This window comes from Sesamum indicum, linkage group LG5 (assembly GCF_026168435.1).
Source record: "Sesamum indicum cultivar Baizhima isolate 11 linkage group LG5, ASM2616843v1, whole genome shotgun sequence".
Taxonomy (NCBI): Eukaryota; Viridiplantae; Streptophyta; class Magnoliopsida; order Lamiales; family Pedaliaceae; genus Sesamum; species Sesamum indicum.
The window spans coordinates 17,232,198-17,254,557 of NC_142661.1; the positions used below are offsets into that span (position 1 = coordinate 17,232,198).

The 22,360-nt window shown below is 34.6% G+C and overlaps 2 protein-coding genes across 4 annotated transcripts; both read right to left on the minus strand.

Annotated features, from left to right (window-relative positions):
- Positions 1 to 149: 149 nt before the first annotated feature.
- Positions 150 to 4,528, minus strand: LOC105161978 (uncharacterized). Of its 2 annotated transcripts, XM_011079866.3 has the most exons (6): positions 4,040 to 4,525; positions 2,714 to 2,767; positions 2,202 to 2,282; positions 886 to 955; positions 684 to 772; positions 150 to 528 (listed from the first exon to the last, which is right to left on the minus strand). In XM_011079866.3, exons 1-6 carry the CDS (start codon positions 4,220 to 4,222, stop codon positions 394 to 396), a joined length of 612 nt encoding a protein of 203 aa, XP_011078168.1. In that variant the 5' UTR covers positions 4,223 to 4,525; the 3' UTR covers positions 150 to 393. The 2 variants fall into 2 exon arrangements, with proteins under 2 accessions (XP_011078168.1, XP_088736784.1); XM_088880658.1 differs by lacking the exon at positions 2,202 to 2,282 and having other exon boundaries at positions 4,040 to 4,528.
- Positions 4,529 to 5,396: 868 nt separating this feature from the next.
- On the minus strand, positions 5,397 to 20,811 carry LOC105161979 (uncharacterized). Of its 2 annotated transcripts, XM_011079867.3 has the most exons (25): positions 20,477 to 20,811; positions 20,062 to 20,185; positions 19,849 to 19,911; positions 18,463 to 18,564; positions 18,193 to 18,361; positions 17,926 to 18,024; positions 17,665 to 17,814; positions 15,002 to 15,041; positions 14,621 to 14,678; positions 14,443 to 14,525; positions 13,880 to 13,978; positions 13,599 to 13,714; positions 13,380 to 13,498; positions 12,780 to 12,850; positions 11,212 to 11,317; positions 10,883 to 11,022; positions 10,575 to 10,733; positions 10,386 to 10,489; positions 9,351 to 9,526; positions 8,430 to 8,619; positions 7,858 to 7,957; positions 6,871 to 7,039; positions 6,353 to 6,435; positions 6,166 to 6,242; positions 5,397 to 5,810 (listed from the first exon to the last, which is right to left on the minus strand). In XM_011079867.3, the coding sequence occupies exons 1-25, from the start codon at positions 20,546 to 20,548 to the stop codon at positions 5,639 to 5,641; spliced, it is 2,841 nt and encodes a 946-aa protein (XP_011078169.1). In that variant the 5' UTR covers positions 20,549 to 20,811; the 3' UTR covers positions 5,397 to 5,638. The 2 variants fall into 2 exon arrangements, with proteins under 2 accessions (XP_011078169.1, XP_020549534.1); XM_020693875.2 differs by lacking the exon at positions 20,477 to 20,811 and having other exon boundaries at positions 19,853 to 19,911; positions 20,062 to 20,142.
- Positions 20,812 to 22,360: the final 1,549 nt, after the last annotated feature.

Below are 22,360 nucleotides of genomic sequence, written 5' to 3' on the forward strand. Positions count from 1 at the left end.
TTGAGAGGAAACAAGTCTTGATAACACGCTCACACATTCTGAGAATCAGATTCTAATATTTGCTAAAACCATAAAGCAGGATTGAAACTCTCGTTATGTTAAAGGGAAGAGGATTTTAGGCTATGCAAGAACATGTAAAAAACGGGATGAACACCACAGGAAATACACTTCTCCCTAAATTAGACGGTATTTCTGCACGAACCAATTAGTGGATACAAAAGTGATCACAAGCTCCATTGTCCATTACAAGAATCTGAGAAGATCCTATGACGTGAACAACAACACACACTCCTGCTTCTAGAGTGCTTGTAAAAGCTACAACATTTAGCAAAGTGAATTAATTTGTCGTGCGAGCCGGCGGTCTTATCACCGTACGTAATGGGATTCATCAACCTACCGAGCTTTGAGTTCCTCCTCAAACTGAAGCAATTTCTCTCGAAGAGGCTGCAAAAATAATCTTAAATCCTGGCAAATTTGCTGCCGCTCTTCTTGCGGAATATCCTTGTCTTCAATAAGTTTTACTTGAATCTGCAAAATAAAACCAAGTCTTACAACAATTGAATTCCTGGAGACCTGGCATCAAAGAGGAAAATGATATGCCACAAACTATTTTGTAGAAAGCATGGAATGCCTCTCTGGCAGGAACCCTTAAGTTCCCTCTTCTTTCCAGTATATAATGGTACCTGCAAGTCATCCAGCTCACCAAAAGAGAATTCTGGTACATCTATGTGGCCTTTCACATTCTTCTTCTCCCCTCCAATACACCATTCCCCTAAGTTTACATACTTTTGCCATTATAGAGTGTTATGAAGAAGATAATATTATAGAACCAGGAAGAAACAGGTCAAACAATTTCAAAAATCCAGGAAATTTTTGAAGTGTTACCTTTCACTCTTAATGTTAACTCATAGGTATAGCCCACGCGTTTCTTGTTTCTAACTGTAACCAAAAATGCCTGCAAGATAAACTGAAATATTATTGCCTGATCAACAAGAGATCATCCTTGGATAGTAATGAAACCTAATATTAAATTGCCCAACAGTTTACTCTACCAAATATGTTAATGTACTCTACAATGCTTTCACCAATTAAATCATATCTCCTCCTCTCTTCTTTCTCCATTTTCGGTTAAGAAAATTTAAACCGAATAATTAGGTATGTGTTTTATCATTATCCAATTTCTCAACAATGAGCATCTTGGTCAATTACAGCCAAGACGCATCTCAAAATGATTGAATTAGGTTTTTCGACCCCCAAAAATCTTAAATTTATAGAATATATAAGGGTGGAAAGAAAAAATAATCACATATAGCGATTACATTCACTTCTCAGCTTGCAGTGCTGATATAATTAAAAAATGTACACAGAACATACCAAGTTATTTGTCTCCAAACTTATTATATGGTTTCTTGGCATACTCTACAAAAACAACCACACCTATTCTCTTGTTATAGTTAATCTAAGAATGGTAAGGAAGAAAATGGTCAAGAACACTTTAAACACTAAAGCGTCAACCTCTATGGAGTAAAACTTTGCAGATGGCTGGTATATGAACATAATATAACTGACATTCGATAGGTTTACTTGGAAACAAATCCCCAGAGCTTACAAGAACAAACATTATCTTTCTGCATCTAATAATTTAAGGGCTAATTACACATCCCTCCATTGAAGTTTGGTGTAATTACACTTAAACCCCTTGTGGGTTGGAAAATTAAATTTAGTACTCTTGAGATTTGCTTCCATTTAACGAATAAGTCCATCCGCTAGTCAAAATTCACTGAATTTATTGATATTAACAAAGAAAGTGAATGAAAATTGATATTTATGCTCGATTGACTTATTACTGACTTATTGCAAGTCAAATAATTATTTTCTGACTAAAATACCCTTGTAATAGTGAAGATGTAACTCCTCACGTGCATTACCGTATGAAAGTAATTTGATCATAAAAAGATTTATTTGACCTGCAACAAATCAACAATAAATCAATCGAGAGTAAATACAGATTTTTTTTTTACTTTTTTGTTAATATCAACAAATTCGGTAAATTTTAACTAATGAAGGGACATATTTGTTAGACAAAAGCAAACTTAAAAATTGATAGATATAATTTCCCAAACCACATGGGGTCTATGTATAATTGCAACAAATCTCAGAAAAAGAGAGTATAATTATCCCATAATTTAATGATCACTTACATCCCCGGAGCATCTTGTGACTTCTGCTATTTCGGCCTTGCCACTAGAGAACTCCAGGGACCTCATAGATGGAAGCAACTCCTACAATGAAACGGCGAAAAAGTCATGATTATATATGTTATTATGAAATTAATACCAACAAACAATTTAAAATAGAGAGTTACTAGAAATAACAGTCGATACAATTCAAACTGCTTATGTGATAGTAGCTTTACAAGATTATACTTGATTTTGGAATATATCCTAGAATACTTTTAGAATTGGAAACCTTGGTGATTTCCTTCTCTGGATTTAGATAATTCTTCAATTACCTCATGCTTTAGTTTATACAACTTTGATAGAAATCATAGTCCATCGTAACCGATGCACAATGTCATTTACTATAGTCCATGCAAGACTTCAAAAAAGACTTCTAGGATTGACCAAAGGAAATCAATTTTTATTTATACAGATATTTGAATATCACCAATCCACAGAAATTAAACCAAAAAAAAAGTTTGCTTTGTCCAAACCTTAATCCTATCACTTGCCCATTTATTCAGATTTTTCTCCTCCCATGTTCCAGCCTGCAAATAGTAATTAAATTGAATAAGAACTCAAAGTACAAGATAAACAAAATGAGAGTATGAGACTAGAACAAACATATAAACCTGCGGTCAAATTAATGCTCATGAATTTGACATGCAGGTACAGATGTAAAACACTGTGGCTATTCCCAGACCCTTGAGACATAAACTAGAACTAATGTATCGGTCAACATGAACAATTGTTTTCTGCATAATACCACCTATATGTGTGCAGACAAAATTAATACAAATGCAGTCATATATAAGTGGAATGCACATTAAGTGTTCGTAGGAAGAGCCGTAAAACATGCATGAGGCAAACACCAGGTGTAAAAGCTGAAGAAGACATTAGCTGGCAACGGTTTGGTGATTTCTTGAAGACAAGATATGTAAATAATAACATCCTAACAAGAACTACAACCCAAACATTACACAAACAGCAAGGCAAAATTCATATAGAAGAAAATAGCAGCTAAGAGCTGACTAACAGATAGTTTCTGCCTCCTAAACTGAACATATGCTTATGGCAACAAGACATCATTTCCATTCTAAGTACAGACACCATGTGCATGCATGAATGTATTTTTTATGCGTCTGCTTTTTGGTGAGTCCATGCACAGAGAGATGAACGATCACAAAGTGCTTCAAGTTCTTCAAAATTCATGAAGCAAGAGCCAAGAAAAGCTCCTGTGGCCATTTGTTGAAGTCCTTATTGGTATAGCACTTAAAAAATTCTAATGGTCCATCTATTTCAATTCTTCTCTTCATGCCCACTCAACCATCCTAGAGTTTTCAGGTATCTATCTCAATTCCTTGATGAATGCATCTATCATTTCATTCTCACCTCTCTCTGCTGAATCCTCCATCAACAGATGTTAATAACAAATTTTTAGCAACCCAAATACAAATTTAGTTTCAACTCCTTTACTATTCATCAAGGTTGTGATTCCTTTAAATTCCTATGAGAATTGAACAACCAAATGGAGATTTCACAATGAAGGGAATAGAGGAAATAATGAAAAAATCACTTGGTAAACTGGGGAAATCTGTAAATTGGAATATCATTTATTTTTCCTTCGAAAAGATATTGAGATAGGAAGGACTTGTGCTTGTTCCTCCTCATCACTGGCATTCAAACACTCAAAATACGATTAGGATCACATTAGAAGCCTCTCGTTACAACTTTTTCACACAATTAAAAATCATATGGACTTCAAATCGAACCAATCAACGCATTCCGAAGAACAGCAACAAAAATGGGTAAGATCATACCCGATTCCACGCGGAGCCGAGATGGGTTTGGTTTGGTTGATTACAGAGGTCCGTCGGGTCAATCTTCTTGGGCACGGGTAAAGGTGCGGCATCACGGGTCACCTCCCGGACCCAGTACGTGTATGAAGCTGATTTCGGCGCATTCTCCGCCGATACAGCAGCCGCCGCACCACCTCCCTCCATTCTTCAAATTCGATCACAGATGAAATGTGGGACAAAAGACAACAACAGAGAAACAACCAAGTATCACAATAAATCAGATTGTTTTAATCAATTAATTGTTAGAAATTTGAAAGATTAAGGAGCGGGGAAAGGCTGTGATTCGCGAAGGAAAAGAGAGAATGCGACAGCAGCAGCTTCCAAGATTTGTGCGTCAATCTTGACACAAATCTGAAAGACTGCATCCTCAGAAAAGTTCAACAAGAGAAATGCTGGAGGCTTCTGGATCTTTCTTGTCATGTCTGAGGAGAGCTTTTCATTATGACTTGAACTGATAATTATAAGCTTTTCATCAAATTCAAATGATAATTAATATATGTAATTTAAGAATTTAGACCATCTTGTAACAAATACCTTCAAGATTAACTACAAATTTATTTATAACAACATCTTATAAATTTTATTATCTTATTTTATCCAAATAATTTAAATTATTTATAAATAACATTTGATGTCTTATAAACTATAAATACATCTTATATATGAGAATATAATTTTTTTAAAAAAATAAACTTTAGCCAAATGACTAAATCTATCCACCAGACATATAGAATTTATAGACTTTGTTTGATTTCATTTGATTTTTTTTGGTGAATATTACATCATCAATTTTAATAATTAGTAATAATATACACCGATTACCTATAACATATATATATATATGATCAATCAATAACTATTGTTGGTTCATTCAAGAAAAAAAGTACTGTTGGTCTTCCTATATTAAATATATATATATAATTCAAAAACTATTATTATATTAAATTATCAACTGTTATTAAAATAATTAATATGTACACATTGTTTGGGAACATTCCCGACCTTAATTTCTCGACAACTAAACTACCCCTCGTTTTAATTTAGAAAGATCTAAAATATATTTTGAAAAATTTTAAGAAAAAAAGGTAGATAAAGATTAATGAAGATAGTATTGGCAAAACCATTAGGTGGATAAAGATTAATGAAGATAGTATTGGCAAAACCATTAAAAAACATTACTTGAATGTTTGAGGCATTTGGATCTTGGGAAGATGGTGGGTTTGTTAGGAGTCGTCTTGCATTCTTGGCATTAGAGAATTATGATTGAAATCACAACCAATACACAGAAACGCTTTGCCGCAGTAAAAGAGGCATGCCCTCAATCACAAAACTGCAAAATCTCTTAAAAATTTTCACCAGAGGAATGCAAAATCTATATATTGTATGATGAAAAAATTTTACAATTAGAGAAGCTGCCCTTCATTACGGCTAGAACAGTTCTGAAAATCTAACTAGGCCTATCCTCTGTTCTCAACAACTATAAGGTGGCATGTGCTCTTCTCCCCTTTTGATGCCTAAAGAACATGTGCTCGACTTTGCGGCATATATTCAGTGATGTTGTCAGTTGATCTTCGGCTTTGGTCGTCTTGGCTTTAATACAAACCAAAGGATAAGTATAACAACCAAAAAGGCAGGAATTGTAGTCGAGTCAAACTCAACCTCGACTTTCCTCTGCCTAGTGCAGTGAATCGGATGCAGGCTCACTATAGTTACATTCACGTAATCAGCAAATCTGCAGACAAAAAATCTTGTGAGCATAATAGTAGTGCAAATTAAAGTAGACTGCATTGATTCATGCACAATTCCACCCTATTCTTTGCTGACTGAAAAGCAAAATACTGGATAAGGGGTGGGAGACTGGGCAGCAAAAAGACCGTATCCATCAATATTCTTAAATGATAAGTTCCATCACTGAATATGCCAACAGTCAAAGGAAGAAGTAAAACTTGTTCATATAATAACTTGAAGCCCGACATAGATCGAGTATTTATAAAACTAGGATACTTGCATAACTGGAGCTAATTTTAAATATTAACAGATATCATTGGTAATGAAGAGAGAGAAAAACGTAATTTTTGTATGCTAACCCTTTTGATGCATCCTCTAGAGTGTGAAGCAGCCTCAAGGCATCGGTATATCGTAGTTCGCCAGTAACAGTTGATATCTGAAAGAAAACCCAAATGGAAGTTTGAAATATCTAGCAATTTGCCTAGCTATAAACAGTACTGCTGATCTGGAGTATGTACAATCTAATGCAGTTTTAGAGGCACTTACTCTTCTCCAGAGACTAACAACATAATTATACTTGTTCACCAACTCACGCTCCTGGGAACGGAAGAGCTTGAAAGTCTGTTCTGCTGAATTTCATTTAGTATCAACAATGAAAATATTTATTCCAAAACAGATAATTTAAGAGGAACTCCAAATATAGAAATCCAGAAACAATCTTAAAAACCAAATTTGCTTTTAAGAGTATTAAAAAGGTCCACGTTTGTCATGACCAAACTACCATGGTTCAAGAGTTGCTGATGAACCACGCATGAAGCCTAGTTTGCACTCAAAAGAAAAAGCTTTAGCGATAATCATATACGACAGCGTTACCATCAGCACTAGTGGCACTTTTTATATGTACAGGTCAAGCTCTATAACTCCTCTTTGTGGCATTAGGTTATAGCAAAAAGCATTTTCATGAACACTCATATACAAAAGGATCTAGAGAAATTTGGCTATTTTTCAGGATTTTTAATTCAATTAATGAACCTGGCTTCTACCAAGACTACAAGAAAGGATACAAGTACGCTCCATGACAAGAAGATGAATGGCTGAATTCACAACTTGTATTGATTCCTCAAGAGTTGTGAGTATATAGCTCCTAGCTATAGTATCATACTGGAACTGAGAGATATGCCACCCGTGGGAGGTGACAGACAATGGGTTACAACCCACTGACCATATCCAATCCTGAGGCAGAACAAGATGTGTAGAAATAAAGTTAGTATAAACAAGCAAGAAAAAAATAATCCTGTCTAGTGTACATGCATACACACTAGGGTTAAACACATCCAAACAGACTTAGAGCAAAGTGAGCACAATGAACCATATAATTACAACAACCAAGGACTGGAGCATTTTCATAGAATTTTTGTGAATCTTACGGAGAACTAGAGGCAAATGAAATTGATGTTCTATACAACTTGGCATGACATTTAACATAAAATCGAGGGTTTGAAATTGAGCATAACAGTGGTGCTATTGCGCCAAGAAAGCAGATGTTGGCAATGAATCTAAAAAGTTTATTTCTTCATTGGTAATAAGATACTATCAAATGCATAAAGGATATAATTGACAACTCAAAGTTGCACATTATCCCTTTCCTGCAACAGATCCCGGGGGAAAAGCGGTTGCTAAAGATATACCGTCCGTTATTTCACATGTGACGACAGGCTGAACCAAAACAAAATACTTTTTTTCTTGCTAGGTGTGATCCGTTGAACATAGATCCAATTTTTCCATTTTTGGGATTCCTTGCAATTTTGTTTTCCTGTTCCTGGTGGTTTTTGGATATGTAGCTTGCTAAAAGGACCAAGCTAGAGAAAAGAACCTATGTACTTATTTTCATAAGATATGTTTATAATTTACATTATGTAATCTTATAACCTCATGAATATTTTCCATACAATTCAAAGTTTGTTTGCAAACTTTGTTCAACGCAAGCAGTCGTTTTGCAATATCTAGAACTATCAAACATTTAACATGAAGTGCAGCAAGCACGTTATTACCTCAATTGCAGTTTCATGGGCTTGACTATAAACAAGATGAAGAGGAAGCAACCCAGCGAGATGTTCCGAGACTGCAGCTAGAGCAGCTTTTGTAGGCCTCCTGTAGCAAAAAAGAATTGCTTGTGCTTTATTGCAAATTCGTTACTAGCAAAGACAAATTGTAAGTTAATACAAGATTCCAACCAACCTCCATGGAAATTTTGGTGAACAGCCTTGAGGGATATAAAAATTAAGAAAATCATATACTGTGAGAAATTGTCTTTCAATTGTATTGAATCTCAATATGCAATAGAACAACCAAAGATATCCACCCAATTACTATCTTATCATAGCCTCAAGAAAGAAAATACTGGGAAGGCTGACAATATCAAGGTCAATTTACTGTTACAAATTCATGCTTCATCATCAAAAGTAAAGCATTTTATTATGCATTGGGCAGCACAAAGAGGTGTAAAGAAATGCTTCCATTTGATGCAATGATCAAATTTCTGAACTTCGACAGAGTCATTGAGTGGTGAATCTACTCATCTATTTAACTCTACCAATGAGAGTTTTAAGTAAATTTACTTAACCTCAAGTCCCACAGAAGTGACTGTCCATTGCATTGCAGATGGCTTTCCCAGGATGATGGCTCTGACTGGACAACAATAACCATATCAGAGAGCGCTTTTGCCTGATAATGCTTGTCGACTAGTAAAGCATCACCGTGAATGAACCAAAAAATAGGGACTTCCAGCGTAGACCTGCTATGTGCATGCGACCCTACATCACCAAACAAAATACAGTACATTACTGAAAATAGCATGATTACATAAGCTTTAAATGATAATAATAACCTTTGAATAGCTAGAAACATAGGACAGTTGTAAAGCAATATTATACAAAATCTTTAGCATCTCTTTAATAAATATAAATGTGCTTCCAAATACACATAATCATATGAGAAAAATGAAGTCTCATACCAAAACCAAGATCCTTGGGAATGTATCTACTATTTACCTGATTAAAACAGAGTCGAAGCTATTTTAAGCTAATCATCCAGAACTATCTCATGCCATTTAAATGACCAGAATTGACAACCATAACCAATTCAGTGTCCAGATGCAAGCATGCACTTAACAAGAAAGTAAATCTCCTCAGACTGTACAAAAAGAAGCATGACGCTTCAGATGGAAAAAAATCAATTAACATCACCAAGTAGTTGCCTATAGGGGCAAAATTTTCATTTTTATCGCAGTGTCACCATTCATGCGATAAATTATGTTCCAAACTGCTCTGAAGCATACAATTAGCTAAACTGGGAGACCAAAATACAAACCAACCTCCTATCTCTTTCTCTCCGGTAATGAAGAAAGCAATGAGGGATCTCATGGAAGCCAAAAAGCTATTATGTAGTCTGTAGACAGGCAAACTAGTATACATATATGCTTCTGCACAACTAGCTCATTCAAATAAAATTTCGAACAAACAAGTAAACTGCCACGCAATTAAACCTTTCAAGGAAGCATGATCATTTAGCCTCTGCAACTGATGCTGAAGAATAGAAGAATCAAGATATGAACGAACAGTTTTTCTATATGTTCCATTCACAAGTAACAAAGGTACAGCAGCTGCTCTTCTAGCCACTGAAAATGCCATCGCCAAAGCAGGATCCTCGGACAGTGGTAACCTATGAAAAACAGTAAATCAACTAAGCAAAGCAATAGTTGGTTCTATCACAATCACCATAAAAATTCAAAATTTATCATTAAGGTATCAACAAATAATCTAGCAGCAGGCTCAAAACATCAACAATTTCTCATGTTCAAGAACTTCATAGATATGTGTAGAATAAGGTTTTTGCTGAGTGAATATATGATAATACATTGCAGGCTCTAATACTTTTTATTTCATATTATATTTTCATGATGAACGTCATAAATCTCTTCTTCTCTTGGGCAAGATAAAGGTTGAAACTTTCGGTAATCTCCGACAAAAGAAATTCAGGAATGTACTTCTCGCCAATTTCTCAAACTGAACAACCATATCTACTTCCATAAGATTCTTCATCAAATGAATATGATTTCATGTTAAATATTTCAAATAAATATATAAGTCAAATTATGCTTTCTTAAAATAGTTCTCAGAAAGGCATAAATGAATTACTCACTTAGATGGGAAAACCCAATTATGCATTTATATTTCAATTTCAGTTAATATATGATGTAGAACTATTTCAAGAAAAAACTGTCAGAACTAGGTACTAGAAATTCATCAGGTCAGTCATATACACTTATACATTTCTTTAAAGTGTATTGTCTATTATGTTTCATCTGCTGCTGCTTGCAATTATGGAATATTACATTTCTTGTGCAGATTTTACAACCATAAATGGCTCACTATTGAAGGGGCACTTTGGTTCATCCATGCCTGCAACATTTGTACCCCTCAATAACATGCAGGTACTTATTATGGAGGAAATGACAATAAACAGTAGGAATCATACAATACTGAAAACTATCCATAAAGAACCAACAAAATTGACATACATGTGTGGACTAAACTGAACTTTCTGTGAAGGTAACACCAGCGATGAAAGGCCGTCCATCAGACTCTTCAGATCAATAGGTAACTGCTTAATATGTCTTACTTTCTGCATGGATAAAGCCAGAGGAAAAATAAGTTTGAAATGCCTCCCTCTTAAATTCCAGAATACTTAATTATCCACATATGTTTACCTCTTGAGTGATGAAAAACAACTGAAAGGAAATTGTCTCATAGTAGTGGAATGCACCATCTGCAAGAGAGGGAGAAATTATGTGTCTCAACGAACCCCACAGTGTTGCCCCCAGATGTGAAAGGAAAGTATCACGTGCAACCGTGTAATTTTGGAAGTCCTACACGATCCACAGGCTGTCAGCATGACAAATTGATTCCCAGTGACAGAACAGGGTGGAAGATATGCAGCAATTTAACAGGAGCTCAAGCGGGACCACCATAAATTATTCGGGAACATGACAAATATAGAAGAAATAGAATAGCAAACCTCATGAGTATCACTGAACAAATTCCAGTTCTCCATGCGTTTCAATGCCTCCATAGCTTTTCTCTTATGACTTTCATCATATTCCTCACCCTCAAAAGCCTGGAGCTCATTTTTCAAATCTTGCATGCGCTCATCAAGCTCTGTTTAATTACAATAGAATTGGTTATTAGTTTAGTGGCTGGTCCATGATAAAAACTATGCCAAACTGTAAAATAAACACTGCACAAATTTAACTGACTGGCAAAATAGCTTATTTATCCAAGTAGTTTTAATACCAAGAAACCAAGACAGCCAATGTGAAAGCTACAGGTCAAGCAAAAGTGCATTACCTTCACAAAGTGCAAGCTTGACCTTCCTTCCCTTGCAATGTTTGAAACTAAATAGCTCATATATGTCTATTTCAGCAAGAAGGATATCAATAGCCTGATGTTCTTTCTGTAACAAATGACAAACATGCTATGGTCAAAATTTGCATTAAACTCATAGCTCATCAGTTGTCACTACATCTAAAACAAAGAATGAGCAAGTGATTATAAATTTATACAGAAATACCAAGAAATCAAAAATATACTCCTCTACAAACAACAACAAAAGTTGAATAGAAGTTTACACAAATTCTTATAACATGGCAAAGAATAATAACCAGAAAAATATATTCATCCTGGTAACAATATCTACAAGTGTGGCAATTTTCAGACATTTCTGAAATATAGCAAGAACAATAACCATAAAGCAAAATGCAGCCTTCAGCAATCCTGATAACAATGTTTAGCGAGTACGACAATGTTCAATCTCAAATATATCCATCCATAATTTTTATAAAGCAATGATAACGAGAAAATTCTGAGAATCTTCATAGGTATAAATTTAGTTCAAGTTTTCTCTAGAAGCCACATTGTGTCTGGTCAACCCTTTACACCATCAATTCATCAAATAGCTGTTGACCAACTTCCCAATCCAAAGTAACTTCTTTACTTACACCACCAGTTGCCCTCGCAGATAAGATGGTTAATGCCAGTGATTTCAGAGGTAATATGCAGTATTCTTATGACATAAAGGTTCATCTCATGTCAACAACTACACTCTGATATATAAAAACTCAAGACAATCGTACTTCACCATGGCCAGTCGGACTAACATCCTAAGTTTAAAAATCAGCTCGTATGTCTACCTGGTAGGTAGAATGATACAACACGCTCCCTGCATCCCAAAATTATGAGGCTAGTTTGACCTGGCACGGGTTGTATATTAGGGTTGAAGAGTGTGTATTTTCTAACTTCTAACTAATAGACCTCAAAAATAGTGGTTAAGGATAATGATGATGTTATTTTGTTACTTTAGTTCAGTGGATAGTTTTGGGCAATAACAGTTATGTTAGGAAACAGTCTCGTTTGAGAACATCCAGGAAAGGAAGAACCTAGGTTCGGGACAGAAGGATTATTAAGTACAAGGCCATGTTAGAGGTCACGTGTCATATTATTCCAAAACCAACAAAGAAAAAAGAAAACACATAACCACAGACATATATATATATAGAGAGAGAGAGATGCTGAACTAAATTCTCGACTCTTTATACTTGTGCTGGAAATCTCGAAGACTGCCATTAAAAATGCGTGCAAAGGCTATACCCTTTTTCTGACATTATTTCTTTAAGGAGTTCCTCAATTAAATAGTGTATGTACTTCATATACTACTAAACTCAGCCACAAGGATGACATCCATAAATGACATAGTGTATTTTAATAGGAAAAGTATATTTGAAAAAGAACCTTATCTCACATAGAACGCAAGCAATAATGTTCCTGTACATTCTATCATCGTTATCACCAGCGACTATATGCACAGCATTTTCTTCACATATTATTCAATACCATAATAAAATCGAATAAATGCATACTTCACCAAATACAGCAAACTTCTCCTGTATTGTCTCTTGTAAGCGATCTTCTGCTTCATCTTCGGAAATTTCTGGATGTATTAGGAAAGGAATATTGAAAGGTCAAAACCAATTAAAAGAAAAATCAACTCCAACATTCTTTAACCACAGTCAATCATTTAATAGAAAAATCAACTCCAACATTCTTTAACCACAGTCAATCATTTAATAGAAAAATCAACTCCAACATTCTTTTACCATAGTCAATCACTTAATAGAAAAATCAACTCTGACATTTTTCATCATTTTCAATTACTACATATATATAACATGGCTAGGGACCGCTAATATCTGAAGCGCCTCCCACAGTATGTGATTGACACAAAGAATTTGCAGGCAACTCAAAATAGCCATCATCGTACAAGGAAATGAAACAAAAATGTTAAGAACCTCAAATTCCATACTGACAGGGGCCCATAAAAAATCCAGATAACTATTCGTGTGAAATGAATATGATCACGGAAGGCAGCAGAAATATTGCAGGTGGAAATCCCAGCACCATGCGATCAATTAGTTCAACTAATTACACCTAATAGACAGAATCACTAGATTAACTTATACCTGCAACTGCACCAATTGTTTTCTCCACATTCGGTAGGCTTTGTTCTGTGCGTACACCTTCTCCGCCTACGGAAGGTCCCCATGAAAAAGGGCCCGCAGTCAAGTCAATGAATGCCCACCTGACATATACCATTTGCAAACAATTAAGAATTGAAATCCTACCGAAAAGAAGAAGAATAAACAAGTGAGAGGGGAGGGAGGAAAACAAATGTATTTAACCTTTGGTTTCCAATCCATGTATCTGTGAGACATTCAGCATGAAAGCCACTAAAGTCCCCAGACTTCAAATCTTTTTCTGAGATAAGCTTCAAATCATTATATTTCCCATTCAAAAGCTGCACAAAATTGAAAAGATCAAATTAGAAACTTCATTAATATAATGGCTAAAAGACCTAGAGAATCCCATCCATGCAGGCACAGCCAATTCTCGATGTGAAGCAAGGATTTGCCTTTTGTGATGAATATTTCATCCCTAAAACAGAACAAACAAAGGAATATACCTGCAAAACTTTGCTTTGTATTATATCAGCTGTGTCTTTCCCTTGATACAGCCTCTCGACGTTGTTCAATGCATCCAGGCACTTATTATACCACTCTATCTGAAAATTGTTACAGATAAATCCAAGAAAGACAAATTAAAGCCATGACATGGAAAGCTAGATTTTTTGCAGAAAATGGAAGAAAGCATGGACCGACGTGCTCTATCTGTTTCCTCACATTTTGCTTTCTCAAATTTATCAAAGATAATATGCAGTAGTTTCTTAGAAACTTAATCAAATGGAACTATCCTCAATGGTGCAGGAGTTGCCACAAAGTGTTATATCAACACACAGATGAAAGCTACACTCATATTGCACTATCAATAGATTTTCAGCCAGCATTCAAATTAAGAAAAAATCTCATGCAAAGAAAAAGGGGATATTGCCTGTATTGCCACTTCAGAAGGTCTACAAGTTTATAGTTAATTAATTAAGGTATAACTAGTTAGTTAGAGTTCTGGAATTTCTCCCTTATGTAAGTCACAGATAGATACATGACAAAGCTATGCAGGAGTATAATGTACCGTGTCAGTTTCCTCCATTACAGTCCAGGAGAACTTTGCCATAGGATGCTTTTCGTACAAAGGCCTTTTGATCTTATCAAGAGCTGGCAAGATTATCAAATGTATAAATCAGCAACTGCAAACTATGTATCTCATCTCACTAGAGAAAGACCGATATGCAAAGGCAAGTTCTACGCACCAAGAACACTCTCCGGAATACTTGCAGGCTGAAGAATTCTTGCCTGCAAGGCCTTATTCTGCATAAATTAATACCAGGAGAGATAGAATGAGATAGTGCATAAAGGAAAGAAATAGGAACGAAAGCCAGATAGTTCAAAAGTCGAAATAGGTAGCTCAAAGTGGCAGAACACCAAGCAAACTGGTAGAAAACGGGTTCCTCACTTGAGATACAACAATGATTCACAGTAATTTGATATATAGATAATTTGTGGATCCTATGAGTTTGGAGTAAAAATTTATTGTGCTACATTATCAGAAGGGAAATGGAAAACAGAGAGAGTGTAATGAATATATATAATGAAAAGGGAGAGCAAGTGCACTACGTAATCATAAAATATACCTCCTTCAGATAGTTTATTTCAGACTCAGATAAGCCTCTCCTGTAAAATGAAATCAAAGTAAACAAAAGACACCTGGTGAAGTAAATACACACCAATATGTGCAACACAGATTTTTCCTTAGGAAGCAATGGATATTAAGTATATGAACAAAGATTAGTCAAAACAGAATTACCTGCAGAATTAAAGAGTAATACATCCATCTAACATGCAGGCAACAAATCAAAGAGATGCTATAAAATAAGTGAATTCATGCTTGCAACTATAAGGCTGGGAATGAGATCTCTTTCTTTGGTAGCTATCACAAATACAATTTATTCATTAAAAATCCTACAATCTCAAGAAACAACAAACTAAATCCAGATGTTGGCATCATATCACCATAACCACTCTAAAAATCATCTTGAAGACTCATTTTAAAGCCAAATATATTATAACCGACTTAACCACTCGTGTAATCCCCCATTAAGCATACACCTTCAGATATTTGCCTGGAAAGATTAATATCATGTCTTAGCATGTCCAAAATGAAGGCATCATATGGTACACAGAGTGATAGAACATGGTAAAAAAATATGTCACTATTAACACACCCATAGTAGCATAACAAGCTGTAAAAGCTCAGAATAACTGCAGTATATGATCAAGGAAGCCATGCACCCCTGAATCATCTAAATTTATAGTCATTCTTCCTTATTGGCCCCAAGATGGAGAGGAGCGCTTTACTTGTCAAGCAGACATAAATGCTAACTTAATGTTAAGACAACAAAGATTTTAGTGATTAATTAGACTCATCATTGATTGGGTGAGACTCTTTTCATATTAAGCTTCAACAGGTGTACCTGCTCAGTTTGGATGGAAGCATAACTTAGAAGGAAATTCTGCACTGTGTGGACAGTATTTGTGATTAATTAGACTCATAACTGATCGGGTGAGACTCGTACAGTATTAAGCTTCAACATAATACACCTGCTCAGAATGGATGGAAGCATAATGTAGAAGGAAATTCTTCCCCAGTTTCCTCAAAGATAAGCATACACTCATTTGCCCCATGCCATATAATGTCACTAATGATATCCTTTGTCCAAAGGCTACCATAATTGCAAATAAATATGTTAGAAAATGTATCCAGAAGCGTGATTTTTCAAGCTATTCATAAGAAGAGCTGTGAAGAAAGCAGCTTCATCAGTCTGAGCTTCGACTAATAAGATGTACATAACATAAAAAACAGAATTGAGGGTAAAGGCCATGCAAAAGACGTTGTTATCAAGCCTAAATTCCTATTGCAAGGGGGTGCAAGTCTTCTCAGATCAGGTCTCAGACACAGCAGCAACCTGCATGCATAAAGATAACAATGGGTTGAGGCCCATGCTTCCAACCCAACCCACCTAGTTTTGGATTGCGATAGGTACAAAATGTAACTTGAGCCCAATGTGGGTTGTGTATAGGACTCTTAAGTCAATATGGATTGTGCTTTATTAAGTCAAACTAGATCATACGTCCTATATGGTTCCTAATTGTTCTAAATGGGTTCGTCATATCTAGTTTCTATTAACCAATGAATAATGAATTTTAATAATACTATGCAATTGAAGGAAGATTCTACTATAATATTTTCATTTGACTTAAAAAGAATGGCATGAGAGACATCAAATTTCTAACTATTAAGTTAATGTTTAGAGGTATTCATTGAGTAAAATCAAATCGACCGTGTATAAAAAATTCTGGAAAAAATGCCATACCGGATAACGAGTTCAGTTCAGTTTTGGTAGTTACTAAATATTCTTTGCTACTTTAGTTTGATATTCCAGTAAATCAATTTTTTTACTAAAAATTGAATCAGTTAATTAAACACTATAAATCAAAATTATATGTGTACATAAAAATTAAATAAAATATATATATATAATATTTTAGTATTGGTATGGTATGATAAACCAAAATAAAATTCAAGATTTCTATAAATTAATTGAATACAAACTCAAATGTTTCAGTTAAAGTTTCAGTCAAGTCAGTTCACCAAACATTGAACACTCTTATTGCTTCTATTTGATCCGTGCAATATTTTGAAAATTTTAATTATATTGAAATCTAATTTGATATCATAACTTGCTAAACGCTAGTATATTCTTAAACTAGTATACGAAAATGATGGCAATTTTCAAAAATTCAATATATTGCATTGAACCCAACCACACCCAAACCAACCCATTTCTAAATTCCAACCCTATCTACTTTTTACCCATACATTTGAACCCATATTGGACCCAACCAATTTTTAACCCAACTCATTTAGGCCAAGGCCCAGTTACCCATTTGCCACCTCTATATTTTGTCTATTTGGTTACCGGGATATTCACATTACCCTACAAAATGGTAATCTCTCAATGAATATCCAACTCAAATCTTATGCGCTAATCAGATATCATCGTGTTAAGAATGCCATCCAGATTCAAATCACGTTTTTAATAAAGTGAGTCTTTTCAGTTTAAAAATTTAGACCTTTTATCTTTCTTTTGTATAATTTACTGAAGGAGAAAATACTAAAATGTCTTTGCCATTGCTCAAAAGTAACAAAATTGCAAATGGTATCTAGTGTAGCTAAAACTTGATCGCCACTGCTCAAATCTCATAATCATGCAAAAGCTATTTCAAGAAGACTTACCGATAACCATACTTAACTCTTTTGGCATCACGCTTTGGGTTCAAAATAAAGATGTTATATGCATCTTCCAATTGTAAATACTCCACAAGGCTAGTGAAGACAACATCCATCATATCAACATCAACTTGCCAATGACCTACTCCATCATCCCTTTGCAGAGAAGCAAACAAAGAGTACAAACAATGAGGACAAACCAATTATTTTATAAACAAATACCTCAAAATTTCAAGTCTGGACCTAGTTCAAGGAGCGTTAAAGTACCTGGTACCAGATATATCATCCGTGCGACCAAGGACATCAATAGCACGCTCAAATATGGATGTGACTTTTTCACCCATTTGGATGGCATGGACAGAAAAGCTACAGCTCCATATAAAAATAAATAAATAGATAGATAGATACATTACAAACAATAATAAATAATACCAATAACAATAGGTTCCAGAAAAGAAGGCATGCAATTTCTTCAATCAATATACAAGGAAAATCAAGAATTGAAGGAGAATACAATTAATATGCGAGCAGTACTTGTAATTTATGTGACTTATTAGGGGAAGATGGTGACGTTGTTCTCGATCCACACTGATCTTGTAAAACGGTGTCAGGATTTCTCCAATTTTTGGAACCCTCGTGTGTTCAAAAATATGATCAATTTTTGTGAACCAGCGCTCTAACTCTTCAGTGTTTAGCTTAAATTCTGAAGAAGAAATAATGGGAGAAAGTTACACACTGCTTTGAAAATGGCAGGGTGGTTGAAAGTGAAGCTTTCCGAATGTATTGAGTAGCATCTCAATGTACCTTTGTTCCCATTCTCTTCAAATCCGATAAAAATAAAGTTTACAGGCACTGGAAGGTACATCGAGTCAACTTCCAAAAGCTTCAAATAATTTGCAATATTACCTGATCCAAGAAAAATAAACTTTAAGCTCAGATGAAGTAAAATTTAAGTGAAATAACAATGAAAAGTATGCATGAGTAAGAAACCAATTATGCAAAATTCAATATTGTTTGTCAATGAGTAAAATTTGAGCAACAGAATACCCTACATCAAAACTGCAAAAATGCTGATTAAATTGTAAATTGAGTTATCAGTCTAGAGACAGAATAATGCATCGGAAGATGGTATGACCAGAAGTCCAGAACTCCTGAAAATGATCCCTTATGGAACATGGTGAGGTAACCGTTCAACCTCCTTGATCCATTAACAGATTGGCGAAGTAGACAAAGAGTTCCGGTTGACCTTTCTGGAACATGCAGTCCACAAATTTGTATAACAATTTTTATTATGCAGTAAACAACTCTTCTCTTGTTGGCACCAAATTCTCTTAAGCATATTTTAGGCTAAAACTAAAAGGAATAAGAGACTGCTCCTAAATCTGCAACCTGATCTTGCTAAACCCTCTCTCTGCCATACTTACAACAATTGTGTCTAAATGCACCACATACTTATAGTTATTTTCAGGAAGTTGCTGAGCAGTAAGCTCACCTTGCTTAAACCATACACAAAATCCTGCACTGCCTGATGTAAACTAATGGACACTAGGTTTTTTAATTTAGTAATAATTTAAAATTTGTAGTTATAATTTGGATAGCAATGTCAAACAGAACCAGAACTAAGGTATTGCTCTTCACTTCCTTCGGAGACAAACAAATAAGCAAACCATCTTAAACTAGATTACAATTCAATGTAAAAGGTAGCACATGCATATGCACACATGTGACAAGTATCATTCTTCACTGTAGAAGGAAAAAGTGGTTGAAACTAAATCTGAACAATGTTTCAAACAACTAGTCACCAAATCAACAATCCCATAGTTAATGTCCCTGGTTCGTTAGTTGGACTCTTTTTAGGACTAATTTTTGATAAGTTCATAGATGTATCTCTCCTGTCATGCCAGTGAAATTCAACTAAATACAAAGAAGAAGCAGCAGCTCCAAGCTCCAAGGAACAAATCAAGGCTTCAGACTTTAGAGAAAGAATAACTTAAGGAATCACAAAATTCTGGCTAAAATAAAAGGTTTTGGCATACAATTCATTTACGGAAACTGCTCAATCATTGAATTCAAACATCTCAAAGGACACAATTATGAGAGGTCAATCATATTGCCATGATGCTCAAGTAATACAATCTTGTGGAACTTGGTCGTTCCCTAAAGAGATGTATTGCTACATAGAATAAGTACCTGCCTTGGTGTAGTTGATGGCTTCAAATTTGCCCGGGCTAGATGACTCCAAATCATCAAAGTCTGTACTCACCATCAATGTCAATCAAATAGTGGCAAAAAAAAAACAGAAGAAGAAGATGCCGTGTATTATTATGAACTGAACCAAAGGATAAGGATAATACATGCTGATACGAATATTGAAGGTTTTTACACAGAAGAATAAAATCATACCACTGCGTATGACAGACTCACTCCAGAACCGACTTTTCTCTTTGAGGTTAAACAGAGAAAATACGGATGAATTCCCGCTTCTAAGATTCTGGAAAGGAGCCCCATTTGACCTATCCCCCAATAACTGCCACCAAAAAGATATTACAACAAAGATCATCACAGTATCAACACTTCCACTCAAACGCATTCAACATTCATTTTTTTTTTCTCTCGTCCATCCATTTCTCAGTAACTAAATGGTTGTAATTAACTTATACCTATATTCAAACACTCAAGTACACACTTATAGAAAACAATACAACATTTCAGATTAGTGTAAATTTAGTATATTCCAACAAAATTGAGATACAATTAAAAAAAAAAAGGTCATCAAAAGATACATAAAAGAAAAAAAAATGTAAAAGAAAATGCTCACCAAGAGGGAAAGCAGGACTAGGGAGAGAAAGCGAGAAATGTGCGGGGCAAACATGGAAGCGGATCTCCACATTCAATTTTTATTCACCTTCTACTAGCTCTGAAATTTTGAAAAATTCAAATAGAATCTAGGTAGGTGGAGAAAACCCAGAATTCAATCGATGCAGCGATGGATCGGGGTTTTTGCAGAGAGCGATGCGAGGGAGGAATGACTGGAGAAAGACTAGAGCGACCAGAGAGAACAGAAAAAACAGGCCACGCTCCTCTCCGGTATCTCTTCCTCCAATTATCTGAAGTGTACCAGTGTGTGGTAATAAACTCGCTTTTGGGCAAGTTGATTACCGACTTGCATCTTTTTGGCACATCTTGAGAACCGAAAATAACAATCCTCAATCAGGCAACATCTTAGGTCTGTGAATTGCGATTTTAGTTACAGATCAAACTGCAACAATCAAAATCCATTGTTGTCGTGTTACTTACTAAAGCGCATTTCTTCGATATATGTGCACTGCACATCACACTCGAAATGCATAATATGAGATAAAAAAACAAAAAGCAACCTTAATTATATAACACGGTAGACTTCTTATGAATTTGTATCTTCTTGAAATAAATGAGTAACAATTGAATTTTATTTGGTATAGATCACATGACAAAAGAAACTACATATGAAAAATCACATGAATAAAATAAACTAAGGGATTAATATTGATTCGAGTCGAGGTCGATGATGATCTAACAACTTTAGTGAAGTTTAGTTTGATTTCCTACACCTTTTGATCAGGATGATTAATTGGGTTGGTTTATAATGCAAATCGTTAGGTTTGTTGGCGTGACTCATAAATATAATACTTTGGTGTTTAAGCTAAATTTGATTTTTGGGATCATTGGGGTCCCGGAGATAGACATCTTTGTAATTAATGCATACCTTATAAATTGAAACAGCCTGTACTTATAGGAGCTAATTATAATTGACCATACGGGTTCACGTGACAATCTTGGAGTCCTTAGATGAAACATCAACGACTATCGTTGTAGGTTAGTAGATCGAGTCGCACACGATCTAGGTAAAGTTGCATGGATTTTCGTCTTATTCAGTGAGTTTGCCCAAGGCAAATAGATTTTCTAGAGGATTTTTACTAAATAACCGTCATTAAACAGATTTATGGACGGAATCAAATAGCATGTAGAGTAGATTACAATAAGTTCTCTTGATATTTAGAATAATTAAGAAATATTTTTATTGCTTGAAAAATTATCAATATTCCATGATATTTTACGAAATTATGTATGTAATCCTTACATGGATGTTTTGAATTTTAAGTTATAAAAAATGAATGAGATGAATGAAAAAAAATTCACTTAAGACATAAAAAAAATTAAAAAAATTTAAAAAATAAGTAAAATATAAATCTTAGCTCATAAGGTCATTTTGGTTAGTTCATAACAAAAATTGAATGAAAACCTAGCACAGACTAACGGACTAGGCTTTTTGTTGAACAATCGTTATAATCAATGTTATATCAATAAACTTTCAAACAACAAGATGATATTTATAATTATAACAAATCTCAAGAGAGATTGTTATAATTTACTTTAAATATTACGGTGCCTTTGTATTTGAGACATTACAATTATTCTCTAATTTAAAGGTTAAATTCTTGTTTTATTTTGATATATTTTATGGTGGAACATTGACTATATTCTACAGAGTGTCTCGTGTAGTTTTTGGTGCAACAAAGACAATTAGTTAAAATCTTGTCTTAAGTTGATGAATTTTATGGTAGTATTTGTTTTGTTATATCTATAATTGTAATGAGTCGAAAATAAAAGATAAAAAAAATCCTGTATTTTTATTTTTTTTATATATATGGTACCTATATAT

Coding starts and splice junctions, on each gene's coding strand:
- LOC105161978 (XM_011079866.3), bottom strand. CDS start 4,222: ATGGAGGGAGGTGGTGCGGCGGCTGCTGTATCGGCGGAGAATGCGCCG. Junction 2,768..4,039: donor TCGGCTCCGCGTGGAATCGG/GTATGATCTTAC, acceptor TACTATTTGCAG/GCTGGAACATGGGAGGAGAA. Junction 2,283..2,713: donor GGGCAAGTGATAGGATTAAG/GTTTGGACAAAG, acceptor GTTTCATTGTAG/GAGTTGCTTCCATCTATGAG.
- LOC105161979 (XM_011079867.3), bottom strand. CDS start 20,548: ATGTGGAGATCCGCTTCCATGTTTGCCCCGCACATTTCTCGCTTTCTC. Junction 14,679..15,001: donor AAATAAACTATCTGAAGGAG/GTATATTTTATG, acceptor TAATTTATGCAG/AATAAGGCCTTGCAGGCAAG. Junction 11,318..12,779: donor AGTTTGCTGTATTTGGTGAA/GTATGCATTTAT, acceptor CATTTGTTACAG/AAAGAACATCAGGCTATTGA.